Genomic DNA, 19,789 nt, shown 5'->3' on the forward strand with positions numbered 1-19,789 from the left:
CACTATCAATAAAGGGAGCATTAATATCAGCCCCTTTCTCCAAAAACAAATCATCCAGCTCATAAACTGTCCTATGTCTGTGAACAGTAATAACCCAAAGATTAATAAAGAAACAAGTGATATTCTTTGGTTTTGTCCTCCTAAGTATTTTTGTGTGAGCCAGCTCATCTGCCTCCTGTTTTCTGCCTTCTACCTTTTTAATATTTGAATCAAATGAGGGGAACTCATGAGCTGCTGTTCCTGCTCGGTAAAAAGTGAGGTGGTGTTAGACGCAAGAGGGATGGTTTCTTGTGTGCTTCCAAAACTAACCGCCAGCTCCATTTTGCACACAGTGTGTCTCTCAAAAATGAGTGCCCAAACCCCAAAACACCATGGCTCGACCATAAGTGCTATGTCAATACAGGAACATTGGACTTCTTGATAAAGAAAGCATGTCTTGCAAACTGCCTGGACTTTGTCAAACAAATCACAGTAGGCACTGGAGGTGAGCTTCACCAGGCCCGGATTCCACAGCGGTGATGACTGCTTTCAATTCCAGCGCTCGCTAATCTGGCTGCGCAAAGCCTCTGCAGCCCTTGTGTTTTTCCAACAACATGTCTGCCCTCCAGTCATCCAGCCAACCAACCAGCCAGCCAGCCAGCCAGCCAGCCAGCCAGCCAGCCAGCCAGCCAGCCAGCCAGCCATCTCCATCTACCTCTACTCCATCTTGATTCAACGTCGGTGCAAAAAGCTGATTTGTTGGTCAGGGGGTCAACCTCCATTCATTATTTAATGGGCGAGAGGCTGCAAGCAGTCGGGCCGGCCACTGAGGTTAGTGATACATTACACTGACCTGGCCAGAGGAGAGCTGCCTGGCCGAATACAAACATGCTCTCTTCATCTACTTCACTATGCCTGCGCTGCCCTCAATCCCCCCTGCCCCTGACCTTGCTGCTCCCTCTCCAATCACCACCCTTCCACCCTTCTCTGGCATTCACAATTCCAGCACTGTGTTTCATTTTCCTGAAGCATGCAGTGCTGGGCCAGGCCTGTGGCTATGGCTGGCCCAGGTAACGGAAGAGAAACGTAGAAAGAGGAGGGTGGTGGTGGTGGTGGAGGAGGCCATAGCTCTTTTTATTGACATGCAGCAAACAGCAGTGGTGGAACAAAGGCCACTCAGCATCTATTGAGAGAGCGGGCCTGCAGACAGGGTGGTTGATTAGTGATTCGACACGGGGACCCTGGACTGTGTAGCACATAATGAGAGCTTAGGGAGCGAGCCATGAGCCGATGGGGAAGGAGGTACGGCGGAGGCGGGCTGAGGATAGACGAGGGGAGAGGCGGGGTTCTACCATAAGGAATTGATTTCCCACAATAGCAGATTGATATATGAGTAAAAGGGCTCCATAGGAAGGAAAAAAAAAAGCGAGGGTATGGGCAGATCCTAAATCCTTAAGCTACAGCATTGGTAATGTGTTTATATATAAACAGTTAGAGGATAAGCCCTAAATCCACTGCCAAGCTAAATGGTTTATGCATCTTTTTTGTTTGTTTACTTCTGCGTCAATTAAGCAAATTGGTCCGACATCCCTGACGAGCAGGAGAACTAAAGTGCGAGGATTTTGCATTCGTGTCCAAAAGCCTCCATCTCCCTGAGCACTGCAGTAACCCTGTCTTCACCTTTTCATGTGGCCTCAGAGAGATGTTAACAGAGTCAGATGTGCATGATGGGAGTTGTGTGTGTGTGTGTGTGTGTGTGTGTGTCTGTGTGTGTGCCCCCCCCCCCCCCTTCGTCTGCACGCTCTCTCCTTCCTTTGTTCCACTGGTCTAATCCAGTATGTGTGGGCCGGTAAGTTTAATGGAAACAATTTATTAAGTCCGGCTTAAAATGCCATCTGCAGCTAAGCCTCCCAAAGCCGCTAAGCTCCTGGTTTCGCCCCGGAGCTTGCTGTGTTCACGCTTACTGTAATGCTCTGTTTAAAATGAGCACAACGGGTCAAAATTAATCAGGATTACAAGGGCACAAATCCACTTCAGAAATGGGTTTTCTACCAATCTTTCTCCGGCTATCCCAAGATGCCCCAGGTTTGTCTGGTGGACCGTGCACCACACGTGTTTATCCTCACGCCACGGAAGGTAACACCTAGCTAGGACAACGGGACCTCAGTGGGTACGAGAGGGAGGCGATAGACGTTGCCTAGACTAAACCTATTGCTCAAAAAAACCACACATACAGCATTCAACACAGTCGCTGCAGATTCCAAAGTGTTTCTTCTCCGATATTTCTAGCCGGTGACGGCTAGGTGATAACTCCCCACCACTTCCATAGGTGCAGCATGTGAAATGTTATAAGAAAGCCAACCAGTGAAGTGTTTATCTGTGCTCTGTGGAGGTGCCCCGTACATGCTCAGCAGCTACATTTAGCTTCTCATTCGCCTTCCAGCAAGTGACAACGGTAAACTCTGACCTGCGATTCAATAAGAGTAGTCCAGAGTGGAGCACAAGTCTTCACAGCGCTTTTACTTAAACATGCCTTCCTCCAGGAAATCAATAATTTGCAGGAGGCTTAAGACAGGAAATAAACAAAAACCAATAACTGTTAGATAATGCTCGCCCTTTGCTGTATCTTCCTACCTGACAACCACCAACACAGACAGACATTCAGCACAACTTGTGCTTGCTCTTGGGTAACAACTTCCAGAGAGAATTGCACAGTGTGTGCTATGTTATTACGGCTACTATTCGCTCGTGCTATTATCAGCGCTGTTAGCCTGCATCTATAACAGGTTGTCAGCAGACATAACGACGTAGAGATGACGAAAAGTAAATATGAGAGAAAGAAAGCAAGGGTGTCTGGGTTTTGCCCAAAACCATGTTCAGTATGCATAATTACAGCGCTCTGCCTTCGCTGATTACAATGTTGGTCTTTCCTCTCCTCTATTAATCCTGAACCGTTTCATTAACATGACAGACTGCGGGCCTGTGTGCAATTTGGACTTAACCTCAACTGTTTTGTACCCGCAACAGCTCACCGAAATAAAGTTCAGAGAGGAGCACAATGTTGAAAAGCGAGGAAGAAGGTAAAAGAAACAACAGTCACTACCCAGAGAGATGTACAAGCCAAACATCATCACAGCATTATATATTTATGTGGGCCATAATGTTTGTGTGTGCATTTGTCTGACTGTCTCCCAGCCAACAACCCGACAGGCCCGGTGATCAGAGGACAGCGGGCTTTTCATTGGTCCCACAGGACCGTGAGTGCGGCTGGTAATGGGACATATACGCCACATTCTAAACCGGAGGATAACAGCCTGTGGGTCGCGTTGTGTTACAAACACGCACATCACATACAGAAAAACAACGGTCCTAGAATCCACTACAATACAAGTCATCAACACTGGAACGAGAGAGAAAAGAGGCGGCCGAGCTGCGCGTGAGAACACCTTCACTAAATCACTCCATCACACGGCTGATTTCTTTTGGTGCCTCGCCCTTTTCTAACCCCTAATTCTAATCTGGTGCCCCTCTACTACATTACTGTTTCTTCCAAACAGGATCTGGTTGATCAGTGTGACAATCAGGAGAGACGCTGATTGGATTATCTGGATGTAATTCCACGGTCCTAATCCTCATCCCTGTGTGCACATTAGCAAGATCCACAGAGGCCTTCGTTCGCCAGCTGACATAGACGGGGTGTCTGAGCGTGTGGATGTGGGTGAAAGACAGCAGAGCTACGTCTGTGCATGCGCCCGTACTAGCAGTTCTTCACGGCAGAGTATGTTTATACGCAGCCATGTTCTGTACGGGCATGCAGGGAAATAAGTCAACACCCTGACAGCTGACAGCAGCGGTAGCCCAGCAGCCGGGTGGAGGATGGATGGAGTCGGATGCGGTCTAGTTGTTTTCTAAACCATGCAAGTCTGGAAGTCATTGTCATTGTGAACGCTGGTTTCACGGAGCCAGCGCTGGTCACAGGTCATCTACATCACACGGCTGGCGGGGCCTGGTTTCTCTCCTCCCTGTCAGCCATGTTTTTTCCACTAAGCAGTCAAAGCTACTGTGTTAAACCAAGCAACACCTTTATATGCTGTTGAGAGGGAGTCTAGCTTTCACAGTGCATGTTCTGATGTGGCGGTAAATAAAACAGAGGTCAACAAAAAAAAAAAAAAACACAACTAATTTGGTGGTTATCAAAAGGCAGGAGGTAGATTAAAAGTGATGCTACAATCTCTGCATCATTCCCACGCAGGTGGGAAGTTAAATTCAGAAGAGTGCCGATCCAAATTAAAACCAAGATGAAAAACAAAACTCATTAAAAGCCATTTTTACAACAATCTCTAGCCCTGTAATACTAATTCATGTATAATCCATGTATAGTTAAACGGACAGTGCAGCTAGGGGTCTCTTAATCAAAACAATCAAAACAAATGATGTTGTTTTGAAGTAGTGTGGGATTACAAGAGTTGTTGTCTTTATTGTTAAACAACCATCAATACAAATCGACATACGTGACTCAAAAGCCAGAAAAGCTCACATACAAGGTACGTTTTATTCTTGCTATTTTTAGTCACGCTTGATGTTAAACTTCCTTCCCCACTCTCTGACGTATCATCTGATGTTTCCCCTGGAGTTCTAGTGACAGGCAACCAAATGAAACATGCTGTTAGCTTGACTTAAATAACAGATTTCTCTGGGTTTGCTCACTTAGAAAAATGTAAATAATAAGTCAGCGGAACATAAAACAAAAGACTAATCGTTTTCAGACATTTTAATATTGAAAAGTTACATACAACATCTTTATGTTTGACCCTGAGTGCTACATTTTAGCAGCACCTCTACCTCTGAAATTGTTTTCACAAAACTGACATCCCAGTTAACAGCGACATGGTGTCTATTATAATGACATTTTTACCCAGTCCAGTTGAGGAGTGCTGATCTGTTTGTCCAGTCTGTCCTGCAGACATCCCCCCCCCCCCCCCCCCCCGCACCCACAAATCCTGCTCATATGGCCATACTTTACACTCCTCTGCACCTCCACCTCCTTCCTCCTCTGGTTGTGTTAATGGCCCTACTTCCTGGTTCCTGCCCTGAGGGGACGTGGTCTGCATGCTGCTATCTGTCACTAGTAGGCTGATCGTGCCTCTCCCTCCCTTCCCCGCCTCCCCGCATTCACACTTCTCACCCCTCTCCCTGCTCTGACCCGGCGAGCGCCATTGCATTTAGTGGATGTGCAGGTGCAGCTCACATTCTATGCCCACATGGTATACACCAGCACATGTATGCAATTGTAACGGGATGCAAAAAAGCACAAATCATGCAAAATCATGCATGAACATACAAAAGCAAAAGCCCTTTATAATCCTCATATGAGCATATGTGAACGCACACACAGAGTTTGTGTTGTCTGGGGGCCTGACAAAGCTCTTTCTCTCTTTTTCCTTTGGCATCCATTATGGTCCAGGCCTGCTGTCAGAGAGCTTGTATTGCCTGAGGGAAGTTCCCATTTGTGGGAGCATGTGGCAGGGAGGCTCTAAATCCCCTCTAATGAACCAATATGTAGGAGGGCTAAGCCTTTGGCGGGGACGTCCAAGAAACGCTATTCCGTACCCAGGCAAAAATGTATGCATATGTAGTCACCAGACCTTGTTAATGTCTACTGACATTTAAATCTGAATGGGAGCTGCAGGATTAAAGCAGGGGAGATTTGGTCTCATTCGCAAAACCCAGTTGTTGTTGTTATAAGTATGAATGAGGCAGAAAGAAAACAGAGCAGGCTCTTACCTTTGGGTGTGGTGGGGGAAAAGAGCTTCTCTGATCCTACATCAGACACCTGGAAAAACAAGAAGGCAGACCTTTAGTGGATTTGTCTGATGAGCTGAATCAGTGGCAAACTTCGGTCAATCCTATTAAAAAGCCCTGAATCATATAATCTAATATTATTCATCAAAACTAATGCAAGCTCTGACACACATCTGGTTTGCCCGAGTAAAACGGTCATTCAGCCAGAGACATGGCCACAAGTGCTGGGAAGGAAGAGTCGAACAGCATCATGCAGTCAATCAATCAAAAGACCCCAATCAGCCAACGAGAGGAGCTCCCTCTGTACCTGAAGGTCCCTGTCTGGCTTTTTCCTGTTGAGGTAACATTAGGTGGCACTGTTGTGCCACCTGAAAACCCTCCAAAGAAATGCTGTCAAAGACGGAGGAAGTCAGCAAGGTGGCTATGCAGCATTTAGAACACAAAGGCTCCTGCATACATGCTGCCGCTCAGAAATCACATTTTGTTCTGCAATATTTTGAATCAAATAACATATCTCATGAATAGAATGTGGTTCCACTCTAAAAGCAATATCCTCATTTCACAAATTCAATATCAAAGACAATCTCAGCCCATACTGGAGGTAAACAGATGATCTGTCAACAACATGAGCGTTCATTGGGTCAAAAACAGTTGTTACTGATTTGGCTGATGTTCCTGACAGTGAGCAGTGGAAACCTGGTGGACCACAGTGAAATGTAGGTTGAGTCACTTGGCAGAGAAAGGTATCTCGCTATGAAGTGATAGTGGAGACTTCTAGACTAAACACTGCAAGGTATTTTCCTCTCTGCTTTAGATGGATATGTAGATTCTGGCAAGCACCACTTAAATCAAAACACACTGTACATTTTTATGAAAATGTTCACTGGCCAGATGGGACATTTTTAAAACACTATGACCGAATAGCAGTAAACCCGCACAAAACCTGATATTGTGCAAAATACCAGAGCAAAGCGACTGTGTGCTCGGATGATAATATTAACAATGAAAATCCTCCTCAGCCTGTTATATCAACCCATATAGGGGTTTTGTTTAAAGCCGCAGTTTCCCTTTGCTTCATATCCTCTCATCTGGGTTCTGCACACTTGTAAAAAGCTGCAAGAGCTGAACATATGTTCCTACCAAAGGGCCCGAGTGTCCTTAACTGCCATGCTTGTATTTTATGCGGCACAAAGGGAGCATATGTAAAGAATGAACAGTGAATCAGAGTGAGTGCAAGAGAGACGGAGACAAAAAGAGAAAGCAAATGATTTTGTAAACACAGATGGCTGTCCTTGGCATCCGTGTTAGTTCTTCTTCACAAGTGTTTTGAGGACGTCCTCTTCTTTCCAAGACCTCCCAATTTCTCCTTCACTGCCACTGTGTTACTGCTCTCCGCAGTGTTTGTCTGTCTGTGCTTCATGTCTCGGCTCAGCGTTAACCACAACACTGCTGATTCTCTCAACAACTCCCTTAATTCACACAGCAGCAGGGGTGCAATGTAACTAAGTACATTTACTTAAGTATTATTCTTGGGTATTGAGAGTATTTTCAGGGTCTGATGCTTTACACTTCTACTTTACTACATTTTGGATGCAATATAACACTTTTTACTCCACTATATTTATCATATAACTTTAGTGACAAGTTCCATATATATACACGCACACTGTGGTAATATAACTACACTGCAAGTTAAGCACAAGATTTTAAATTGAAATCATTCAATGGTTATTACACACTGATATTATGTGATTCTACAACATTTTAAGTGGTGACATTTCTGCTAGTGCAGTGTGACCATATTAGTTATGAGGTTAATAACTGACACTGTTCCTAGAAAGACTGGTCACCCAGTGTGTTAAATGTAGTTCAATAACCTGATTATATCTGCAATAATAGGAAGAGGTCAAAAACACCTCTTTAGTTTTGTCTCGATAAGCGGGACATTTAAAGGAGGGCGAACACTCAGCTGAATAGAGATGTTTCCTGTTTCCTCTTACAGTAGACTATAGAGGAAAACACAGAGTGTTATGCATTGCCCTCTTTCAGTCTCCCAGAACCGGGGCGCCAGGCTGCAACACAGGCTCTTTGTTAGCTTTGGACGACATTAAACGCTCCAGTACCAAGCCTCAGCGCTGCAGCAGCACAACCTCAGCCTTGACTCACGGCCCTGGAGGCCCGAGAAGAAAAATATGGGCTCAGGATGAAATGAAGCTTGTCAAATGGACACGGGAGCTGGCTCAGGGACTTGCTTAGTGTGGCACTGGGTCACAAAAGCAAAAAGCAAAAAAAAAATATATATAAAAAGACAGGGTAGGTCATGTCATAACTCACAGCAGTTCAAAACAATTCTTATGAGCAAAGTGGTTATCCAGAGAGCAAAGCAGACATAACGTTCCAGAGAAAGAGAACAGAAAATGCTGTGTTTACCGTGTGCCAAGAAGACCTAGTTCTCCTTATTCTGGCCATTTTGGAACGTGCACTGAGTTGTTTTATATTCCAAGCGTATTCCAAGGAACATCAACAACCAATATTTAGGTTTTAATGCTGTGTTTTGCACCTGCCAGGTCTGTGTGAGTCAGTTGTATAATCCACAATTACATGGCCAGCTTACAAAAGCACTTCTTAAAAAGGCATGTCAAGGCAGAGCCCTGATTTGGCTAGCTGTTGTTTTTGTAGAACTTTCTGGGTTTCGCTGGTCAAGTTGACATTTTTTCACGGGGCTGTGCTGCCGGCAGTCTGAGCTGCCTGCGGTTGTGGTGTGCAGAGGTCATGTATAACAAATTCTTCACACTCTCTTTGTTGAGGCAACCCGGGCTGCCATTAAAAACACACAGGGAAAGACGAGACAGAGGGAAAATATATATAGAGAGAAAGAGAGGCAGACAAAGAGAAAAAGAGGAGCAAAGGCCAGGTTTTCCAAAGGAAAAAGGGAAATTTAACCATTTAAAAAAAAAATTGGGAAAATTCAAGCCACATTGCCTGGAAGCCAAAAGCCCTTGGAGCGGGCCGCAGGAAGCCTGACCTTTGAGGGGGCCGTCTGCTATCTGAGCCTGGGGCTTCAGGGGCCTGGCCTCCTCTCTGGAGGGCCGTCAGCGGGCCTCAGCTTTCCTTCCCTATTCTATTCATTAGCCATGCTTTATGATTCAGCTTCCTCTGAGCCACACAAGAGCTCCCTGAGGAAAGAGACTGCTGGAGAGAGGGAGAAAAAAGGGAGTGAGACTGAGGGAGGAGGAAAAAAAAGCAAGAGGGAGGTCATAGGGCCCAGCCGGGGCCCAGCTCTCAGCAGCTGTGAAATCCTTCCGTTTCCTCGGCAGGCGTAAAAGGAATGAGGGGGAGAAAGAAAAAGAAGGAGGCCAGGGAGGGAGCTGGGCCAGTAAACCCACCATCAGAGTGCTAACTCCCTAAAGAGCCACACGCAGAACCATAATTCCCAGATTTAGGGAATGCCAAATTACAAATTACACTGCTGTTTGTTTTAAAAAGTCCCCAACTTCCCTGAACACCAATGACTTATTGGCTGCATAAATCTCTAGATAATAGCTGAGCCACGGAGGGGGAGCAGAGAGGCAGAACCCCTCGCCAGCAATAAGTGAGACATTTACTGCGAGGAGAAATTGCATTTGCTGTCACAGCAAAGAAGCAGGGTGGAAAAAAAAAAATCCCATGTCCACATCGCTTTTACTTAACAACACAGCAAGCTAATTAATTTAGTAAATCTGAGACAAGCTTAATTGCACTTTTTTTTTCAGTGTTAAAGCGTTTCCTCGCTTAATTTAAGCACAATGGGCCGTCTGAGCGAGGCGATGCAGGCGGCGAGGGAGGGCGGTATAATCAACTGAATGACCTTCAGGCATAAATTTATGAAAGGCATTGATCAGTTAAGGCTGTGATTTCACCGAGACTGGAAGGTCAGCAATTACCTAGATTCAATTAACCTCATTTAGTAAAGACTGCTGAGAGACCAATTTTTCTCACCACAAACCCCCCACCCACCCACCGAACCCCCTGCTTTATATCAAACGATCCCCGGGCCGTCCATCTACCTTTGATCTGAGACATCCAATTGCATGCCCTGCATTCCTTGGAGCTGAGCAAATGATCTCTAAACAGGAATGCATTTTGTGCAGCCAGAGGTTAGGTAAACCCAGACTAAATAAAGCTAAATTCCTAGTACAGCCCCCCCTCCAACCCAGCACAGCAGGTAAAAGCCTTTCCCCCTCCCTGGCAGAGATATAATTTCTACACAGGCTGGCAGTGCTATCACAACAGCTGTAGTGTGAAAACAAAGAAACCTGTCAGTAGGCTTTGTTGTGGGCTCATGCCTGCAAAGACTATAATTACAATTTAGTTCTGAGTCATTTGGCGCATGCTATGTTCTTGACAGACTGTTGTAGGACAAGTGTTAAGGCGGCTAATCTTAACACTTACGTACCACAAACCAAACACGGGCCGACAAGTTTTTCAAAATGACATTTTCGCTCACTTGAAAAGGGAAACAAAAACAATTTAACGGCGGTACAAAAACGATGATCAGTTGGACAAAATGATCCATGCAGGTATAAATCAACTTCACACCCCTCAGTGAAAGCTACAGCCAGAAGCACGTTTTCCTCTTATATACTGTAATTGTGGGTAAGGGAGTAATAGGAAACGAACACGGTACATTGTGGTGCACGCTAAACGAGTGGGTCAGATGTCCTCGGTGTAGGAGAAGACACTTGATGGTCCCGTTTGAAAGTACAAAGCTACTCTGTGCTGTATTGATCTGACGAGACATGGCACTAAAAGACTTATCGGGAAGCATGACAGAAAGATAGAAGGGAAAGAAAAAAGAATCAGAGGAGAAGAAGGGAAACGGGCAAGAGGGCATGTATCCTGGCATGGGCGATCAGGCTCTCAATTACCCTGGTTGGACTTGTCCGTCCATGGTTCCACACTCGACACACCTCCCTACCACACACACACACACACACACACACACACACACACACACACAGACACACTGTTAATTTGCTTCCCTGCTTGGTGTTTCATCACTGTCACCTTCCTCCTTCACTGCCCTCCCTTCCAATTTCACATTTACTGTCACCTGAAGTCGTGTGTTTGCTCTCTTTTCACGGTTGTACCCACCGATTTTTTTCTTTTAATGGTCCTGTGCATCTGATTTAGGTGTATAATCACCTGAAACTAAGAGCGGATGTGTTTTCTGTTATCTTGGAATGAGCCTTTCATATCTGCAGGGAAAGGAGGTCCTCTTTCTTGAAGTCCGCTGCAGTGCCACCCTTTCAACCCAGTCGTCCGCTAAAGCTACTTTCAGAGTAAATGCTGCATTAGCCAGGCACAGTGGGCCTACAGCTCCCAGGCTGCAATGGGAGACACCAAATTAATTATCTCCCCTGCATTTGTCCTCGCACCGTTCCAGAAACTTAATGACCTCCCGAGCGGTCGTTTATTATAAGCCGCAGCGGTGCTACGCATTCCCAGGGAAGGGAACAGGCAGCGTCTACCTTAGCTCCAATTCCCACCCACCGCCGCCGCCACCGCCTGCTTGTCAGAACAGGTGTGGGCCAGCAAGACTGCAAACCCCCAGCGAGCGCGATGGGATATACAGCAACGGAAAAAGAAGAAACCTCCCACGCAACTGTCAACCAACAGATACTCGCCTCAACTGGAGCATCATTAAGATGATAATGAATTCCATAGTGACTGTGTAGAATGGAGTGGTCTCTCCTTGCGCACACACAAAACACACACAAACCGCTTTATACTTAGCCCCGAGTGCGATTTCATCACCATATATAACGTGCGCGCGCGCGCGTATGTGTATGTGTATGTGAGTGTGTACGACAGAGGGCCAGGGCTGACAACTCCTGCTCCCTCTCCCCCTAGCAACAGACGCAGGGAAATGAATGCCGAGAGAGGAGCAGGGGGGCTTGAGCTTTGTGTAAAATATTACCCTTCGTCTCGCTTACCGCACCCTCCCTTCCCTCCCTTCCCTCCCCTGGCTGTGCGGCAGTTGCTAGCCCTTATCACGGCTGCCTGTCAGTTTAGTATACAAATTAGCAGTCTATCAGGGGAATGCAGGGGCCTGTTTCATCAGTAGGGAGAAGGGCAGAGGCACGCATTGCATTAAAGTCTCTCGCTGCTGCAGACAGAGAGGGTCACAAATCAACGCCTCAGCAGGCCCACAGCCAGCACTAACCAGATAAGGAGAAATGAAGGAAAAAGGACAAGGCATATTTCACTGGAGAGGATCCGGACCTGCTCAAACTCCCTGCAAGGGCTCGCGATGAAGGATGGAGGAGGGCTGGCAGGGGGGGGGGGGGGGTGCAGGGATGGGAGGAGGTCACAAATCACAATTTCGACCCCACAGATTACACAGTAACAAAAAGGGACGTGTGAACCAGGTATGGATGGAAAAAAACTAAAGAAATCCCATTTATAAAATGTCAATGACAGAGTCGGAGCAAGTGCTATCAGTTGATTATCAAGTACATTTTGCAGGAAATTAGGGCTAGCACATCCCCACTTTCTCCTGTGAAGTGAACCTGTGCATGTTAATGCCAGCGGAGACAAAACGGCTGCGAAGGGCTCTCATTAAGTGGCATAATGCAATGAGGCACAGTCTAAATTGCGGCAATAAAAGCCGACAGACAAATCATCTCGACCATCGCAATCCATTTAACTCAATTAATGCAACACCAGATCTGAGCTCAGTGGTTTAAAAGCATGCGTGGCTCTCCTCCCTTGTCACGCTTGGGGGAATTGGGGGGGGGGGGAAGAGAAGCATCAGGAGAGGGAGTTAGTAGTATCTCTTTTAGGGTGAGGTAAGTGTCAGTGTAGCACAACCATCGTACTTTGATTAAGTCCTGCTGGAGACAATGGAAATGGGGAAAGGGAGAAAGGCAGAGAGATAAAGGCAGCGGGAGATGGAAAACATAACCAGGAGATCACAGTAGCTCTGTTCGGCGCAGCACAGCTGACTTTAGAAAAGGCGTGGCCTCGTTCGCTTTTTAATGTCAAAATGTGTGCTGGCAGCGATAAGAGCCGCAGGTAATCTCCCGGTGGAATCAGGGGGCTGTTCATCATTACTCTCTGGCCCTGATATAGATCAGAGCACCGGTGGCTTCTCCCGGCTCTCCAGGCTTCTCAGCAGCAGAGATGGCAGATAGCCCTTTAAGACACAGCTCGCTGCACCCTGATTGGCTGGTCAACAGCCACAACCAAATCCCGGCTCCCTCGAGGGGCAGCTGCGAAGAGGTATGATAGGAGGGGTCACGGAAACTCACTGTCCCCATATCCACATCATCCTTTTGTTGCGAAGCCTTTACCCCATTGTCAGTGTGGGTGGTGGAAAGTAGGGGAAAAAAAAAAAAAAAACCTTTCTGGATGTTATTGTCTGAGAGGCAGGATAACAGACAGGCGGATTATTTCAAAAACAGCTTTCTCCAGAGCTCACACAATGCGGCACCGTTGTTGCTGTGGAGAGGATCCTGGAGGAGATAATAATAATATTCCTAGTCAGAGCCTTTGCTGCAGTAGAGCTGCCTTCTAACAGAGAGATACACATCATTCTGACTGGCCCGCCGTGACATAATCGCCCTGCGGAGAGCTGCAGGCAAGCTTGGTAGGCAAACCACCTCTCACTGCAGCTTGTTAAGAGAAAGGTGGCTTTAAGCACAGCTCAATAGAAACTCCTATTGAACTTGTTTTCCTTTCACTCCATCTGAACAATGTCTAGGTGAGTCATAGCCCACCTCGGGCTACACAAGTTACATTTCTTCCTTTCTTCCTCTCTCTTAAGAATGCACTGAGCTTTTGACTTGGATGAATTTGCTAAGAGGGGAAAACAACAAACTCGACAGGATCTTAAATAATGCAGCGATAAAAAAGCTGTGACCCTTTCCCTTGCTTCAGCCCACACACTCTGAAATTTCTTCTGCAGTGAAAGACAGCACACAAAGAGAAGAAAAGGCAGAGCTGGCGCTACAGGAAATGTGTGGTAGGCATTGGTTCGCTCCTCTGGGCACGGACACCTTTAATGAGAGGAAAAAATGCGCAGCGAGAGGCAGATCTCACCCGTACTATGCCAGTGATTTTGAGTAATATGAATCACCTCCCCTCTAACACAAATAAATATTGTTCTAATGCTAGTGGGAGTTTAAAAGCTAGCCCCGGGTTGGGAAAACTATCGGGGATCCAGTCATTCTGCATCCCACAGCCTCCCAAAACCCTACACCGTGCTCACACTAGACGCCTGTGATCCCTGACCTTTCAGCTTGGCTCTCTGCTGAGCTCACAGTTTATCAGTGTGATGGGGGGCGTGAAGTTGTTGATGCTGGTTTAGTAACAGCATCTCTCCTAAACTACAACAGCAGCTGAAATGAGGCAGGGGGAATTCTGGAATTCATTTCGGCATCTCACTCATATGTCTGCTGCAACCGTGAAAGTCGGCCAGCCTCTCAGGATCAATAGAGCCACTTGCCCTACAGAGGAATGATTTGGGGGGGGTGGAAAACTGGAAATGGAGCAGGGAAGACTGGCACCCATTGCCACATGTCCCATCGGTCTCACACCACCACCACCACCCTTGCCACTTTAAGGCACACTATCCACCGTGCTAGCACAAACAAACATGGTATGCACTATATATAAAAAGTCTCAGACCTCCAAAGCCCCCAGGTCATGTTGGAAAGGGATGTGGCACGTTAAGTGGAATTTACTTCTGATGCAGACATCAGGCCTCAGGTTTCTGGCAGCTGTAACCCAAGCTTCTCCCTGAGGCCTCACTGCAGGGTTGGACAGGACATCCAATGCCCAGGAAGTCACCTTTAGAAATACCTTCACTGCTCAGCTGCCCTTATAAAAAGGAGGAGGAGGCTGTTGTGGTGCTTGTTGGAGGTCACAGTTTCCAGTATAAGGTAGTGTTTACAATGGACAGACTTTCATTTCATTACCAAACACAGAGAGGTGAGATTGCTACTGGAAGAGTTTTTTGTTTTTTTTTACTTGTGAGATATAAGCTGCTGCCAAGGTCTGCTCTGTTAGTGTGTTGTTTTGTTCCGAGTTTACAGAACAGGAATTTAATATAGAACGTGGACCTCAGCTGCCCACAGTACGCCCACTGCTGTGTCACACCGATTCATCCTTCAGACTCTGATGTTGTCTTTTTATTGACATCAGTACGTGACAGAGTTTTGACTCTAAATTGAGCCATGACCCCCCCCTCTTCCCACACACACACGTCTCATTTGTGGCATGGCATAGCGCTCGAGCTCTTCTGTCACTGACAGTCCAGATGTGTGCCTTAATGTGGGGCGGGTGGCAGTGTATAAATAACCCCGATGACAGTAGGATATTTGCTCTGTACGGGCGGAGGTGATGGAGGGGGTGCTGCTGAGCTAACTGTGTACCTCTGGGGAGTCCGGCACAAGCTAGTTTAACGCCAACGCGACAACTGCAGAGACCTTGTGAGAGAGCTTATGGCTTCAGACTTCACACTTACTGTGTAACATCATTCTAGCACACCACACTGTGACCTGACCTTGACAACGGGCCATGTTACTCGTGGTTTTCAGTTACAATGATCTGCACTCTTACAGCTGCATGGGAAACAGTTAATAACTGCAGCTTATAGTGCCGTGCACAGAGTGACAACAGTCCAGCACTTGACTAGAGGTCAGTTTTATTAACCTTAAACTCAGTTCAGATTATTACCGAACACTCGCAGCAACCTTCACTTCTAGTAATTGCTCAATAATAACAAACTAATGTGTTGTAATTGTCTGTTCGGTGAGCTCGGCTTCTTTTTTTACGAGCCGCGGTGAACTCTGTGTAAACCCACCGGCTGTTATCTCTGATAATAACATAACACCTGTGGAGGAATTTGATCTGGCATCCATCTGAACACAAATCCCTGGACAGAAGAGAAGGGCAGGGTGCAGAGGAGATATTTGATGTGTGTGCATTACTACGGCAGATTTATGAGCAATCACCGCGGCGAGGACGATTAAAAGTTGTCGGCCATGCCAAGTGTATGCACAGCATCGTTTGCTCTGGATTAAAATATAATGAAGCGAGTGAATGCAACTTTGTCTTACATGCAACTCCTTAAATTATTCAAGTGGAAAGGAAAAACAACAGGCAAAGAATATTCCCCGGAGCACTGATACCCTTTTCTGGGCTTGTTCATGATGGCAACAATGAATATCTTAGCGCTCGTTAAAAGCTTTGTTTTTCCTTGGGAGTCTCAGCGTATGAGCAAGACTAAATGAGCAAAAAGAACGCCAAGTCACATGCAGGGGCCAGTAATTTTCACTTCCAGTATTTTGTTACCGGAGTTTGTACATAATGCATTGGATTGATTCTATGTGTAGTGCAGTGAGGTTAAATAGCTCATTACCACAGTCCTGAATCTACTCATTAAACCAGCTTCCTGTCAATAAAACAAACGTGACAATCACACGCTTAAAAACTACCTCTTAAATGGTGAGCATTTTCAAAAGGACGCCTGCTCCAGCCATTGATTGTCTAAGCGGCGCTGATAACTGGTTTAATTAGCTGTGTCAGTTAAATACTAGTGCTTGCTTTTCCAAAGCAATTTCTATTTCCTTGAACTTCATTTCAACATCTGCACGTCCAGAAACACTCAGCCTGGCTCAGGTGGCTCCTGTCTGTATTTGAATAAGAGATATGCAAACAAATGAAGCCAAGGCAGCAGCTTGTGTGCTCAAGCAGCCTTTTCTCACATTTGAGAGAATCCTTGGATTAGTCGGTCCAGGCTCCAGGGCCTTTATACTGCATGCTATTCATCCAGCAGGGATAGGAAAAGGGGCTGTTTGCATTTCATGTCTGTCGGTGGTAAAGATGTGTGTGGTTGGACAGTTGAGGCCGGTGCAAACAGAGTCCCAAATGAAAAGATGAACATTATTGTCGACAGAAGCCAGATGAGCCCTAATGCGGGTTCCACAGCAGAACAACCCTCAGAGTATCTTTTCCTGACACTTTTCCTGTCAGTATAATTGAGGATTTAGTTGAGAGAAGAGGGTTTAATCAAGTGTTAAAAGCTGCGAGGCTGCACACACAGGGATGAAGGAGAGTTTGGGGTGATAGCTCAAGTCATGACGTATTTATGCGGCTCTTCTTAGTTTCCAACACACTGGTTGGGGCACAGTCGGTGAAGGATCAAAAAGCCATTGCTAGAGGACCATGTGCTGTCGCAGATCCTGACTAGCATATTTTATCAGCCCTGTTAACTGTTACTACCGTTAATGTTTTTTAAGCATGCTCAGGTGCATCGCAGCAGGGGCTGCCCAGCTGGCCTCGTGAACCTGCGCGGCATCCCACCCTACGCCACCCTGCCACATGTAATTGGTGACCGGGTACGCCTTGCTGCACCCCTGTAACAGCTCTCCGAATGCTCAGATCCCTGCCCAGGCCGTCACCCACACGCAAGATTGACAGGATCTTGGCAGCGTGCCAGTGTGGGGAGGCAAGACCTTCTGGTACAGCGCCCTGGCACCCACCACAGATCAATACCTCCATACGCAATTAGAGTAGCTGAAACAGATGTGCTCACAAGCTTCAGCGCTCTACCTACACTATTGACCACCATGCTACCACCTGCTTCCCATTACAGCGCACACACACACACACACACACACACACACACACACACACACACACACACACACACACACACTTGCATGCACGCTTACACCAAACAGGCAGTCTGAGAACACTTCCAGTTCTCCCGCTGACTATACAGACAAATTCTACTTTCAGTAGTTGATGCAAGCATAGCGATGCTTCCCCGGTACTGGATCAGGGTGGGGGAATGCAGCGGGCATGTGTGGGCTGATGTGGTGGTGATAGGCCGGTGGAAACAGCCCCGCCACCCCCCTCCACCTCCTGCTGGGAGAGACTTCAACCTGTTTGTCTGACAGTTACACTTGTTCTGTCAGCTCAGCCCCCCACCCTGTCACTAACAGGTGGCCTGTCCCTCACAGCAAAGTCATTTGCCTTGCACAGCAGTAGTCATGGGTAGCCCCGGCCAAGCTGCATTCAGGTTTCCAGCATTACAGCTCAGGCCAAAGAGAGAGAGGCAGTGGCAGAGTTCAGGGGGAAAAGGCTGGGGGGAGGGAAAGAAGAAAAACCTCCTCCGATCAAATAAATGCCACTGTAAGCACAAGTGACAAGTCTTGTTTGGGGTTGTCCCTGCTCAGGGGCTGAAAGGCCAGCACTGCCTCATCTCCTCAGCTATGTCTGCAAGCAACAGGGGTGGGTGAGAGGGGGAGGGAGAAATGTCTGATTGGTGCCATAGCCAAGAGTGAGAGCAGCCCAATTATATTTCCTATCCCTCAAGAGCGGGCCAGCCCCCTCTGGTAGAGCGAAGCCTCTGCCATCTCTCCTCTCCTCACCTCTCAAGACACTGCAGATAGATAAATAAATGACAGCCGCCCAGAATACATTGCAGAGGCTGGCTGGCTGCCTGTCCGTTTGCTTTCACCTGGCATTACTGCAGATAGACATTTTTCACATTATTATCGTTGCTTCGTCTCCGTTGCCCTGTTCACTCACTGAGTTGTGGTTGATGATGGCGGCAGAGGACCCGAGGAGAATGGAAGGAAATGTCTCTTGTCAAAGTCAGCATAGCCTAGCTTAGCAGAAATTTAACAAGTTCCCTGGGCTCTCTCCATTCACTCTCTGACGGAGCACGGAGCCAGGACATGGCCTGCTGACAGCTCTGGGCATGTCACTGTCACTGACACTTGATAGGCCAGAGAAAGGAGAGGAGAGGCAACAGGGCTCAACCCTACAACACTCACACTCTACTACACAGCTCCATATTGCTGCTCTCCTCTCGCCATAAATAAAAACCCTATTGTTTGGAAATTTGACTATCTAATATGACACAAATGTGAGCTTGCCTTGATCACATACGGACATGTTGCCTTCATTACTCTGCAAATGACTGTCTCTGGGCTGTCACTGTGAAATGCTCAGCTCTTGACGGAGAGCCAAACATCCCAGGATGTTTGTGTTTTTTTCAGTAATAATCAGGTAGAAACCAACAGAGAAATGCTTGAGCTCAAACTGCATGTGTACCAGCATTTTTCCCCCCACACTCTCACCACTCCCCGACGGTTAAACCCAAAACCAGATGTTGCGGATCAGTGGGGATAAAAAACAAGGCGAATAAAAGTAGAGGGCGGAATGGTACGCATTAACTATAATCAAAAAGAAACAAAAAGGAGACCATGATGCTTTAATTACTTCTCACATATAATTTGGTTTTGTGGGGGCAAGCCAGGCCGTGCCAAGAAAGGAAAGATGAAAAGCAACTTAAATTACACGGGGAGAAAGTGCAGAGGCTTTTTACACATGGTCCATCTATTCTCCACAACTGTAGACAAGGCTGATGACTAGCCCCAAAACCTTGCTGTAAATTGTCCATGGAAAAAGAACTTAGATGCAGCCACGCTGGATCTAAGCTGTTCCGCATGGCCATGACTTAAAGAAAGGTGTTGAAAAATACTGACTGCAGACTGACAAAAGAAAGTCTGAAAGAACTGTGTCACACGGTCTGCGAGCATTCAAGCTGCAATGCTAGTTTTCTGCTGTTTTGCTTAAGTATTCATCATCTAAAATTCCCCTAAATAATGTGAATTTAATAATTTGTCATGCCATTCTGCCAAGTAGCTAAGGATATGCATTATGTTTGGCCACTGGAGAGAGCTTGGATGAGGCCTGAGTGAGGCGCCCTATGAATCTACTTCATAGCCGTCCTCTGTTTGCAGAGTCTCTCTTGACTCGCTGGTGTTGCCACAGTGCTAAATTGCACAGCTGTTCCACAATCTGTGGCGGTGTTAATTACCCAAATGTGAGCGGCAGCTCGTCAGTTCCTCACTAACGAAGGGGCCTGCTTTCCAGCGAGGGTGCCGTATGTTTGGCATGTAGGCCCATTTCCACCCAACGCTCCCCAGGCTGCGCACGGACCACCCGA

The 19,789-nt window shown here is 46.8% G+C and overlaps 1 protein-coding gene across 13 annotated transcripts in view; it reads right to left on the minus strand.

Moving 5' to 3' along the window:
* fbrsl1 (fibrosin-like 1) overlaps positions 1–19,789 on the minus strand; it is a 290,251-nt gene that overhangs the window by 31,750 nt on the left and 238,712 nt on the right. For all 13 annotated transcript variants that reach the window (XM_030416274.1, XM_030416278.1, XM_030416270.1 and 10 more), the window contains one exon: positions 5,764–5,812. In XM_030416274.1, coding sequence (XP_030272134.1) covers positions 5,764–5,812 — 49 coding nt within the window. The remainder of the gene's footprint in view (positions 1–5,763; positions 5,813–19,789) is intronic.

This window comes from Sparus aurata, chromosome 5 (genome assembly GCF_900880675.1).
Source record: "Sparus aurata chromosome 5, fSpaAur1.1, whole genome shotgun sequence".
NCBI classification, from domain to species: Eukaryota; Metazoa; Chordata; class Actinopteri; order Spariformes; family Sparidae; genus Sparus; species Sparus aurata.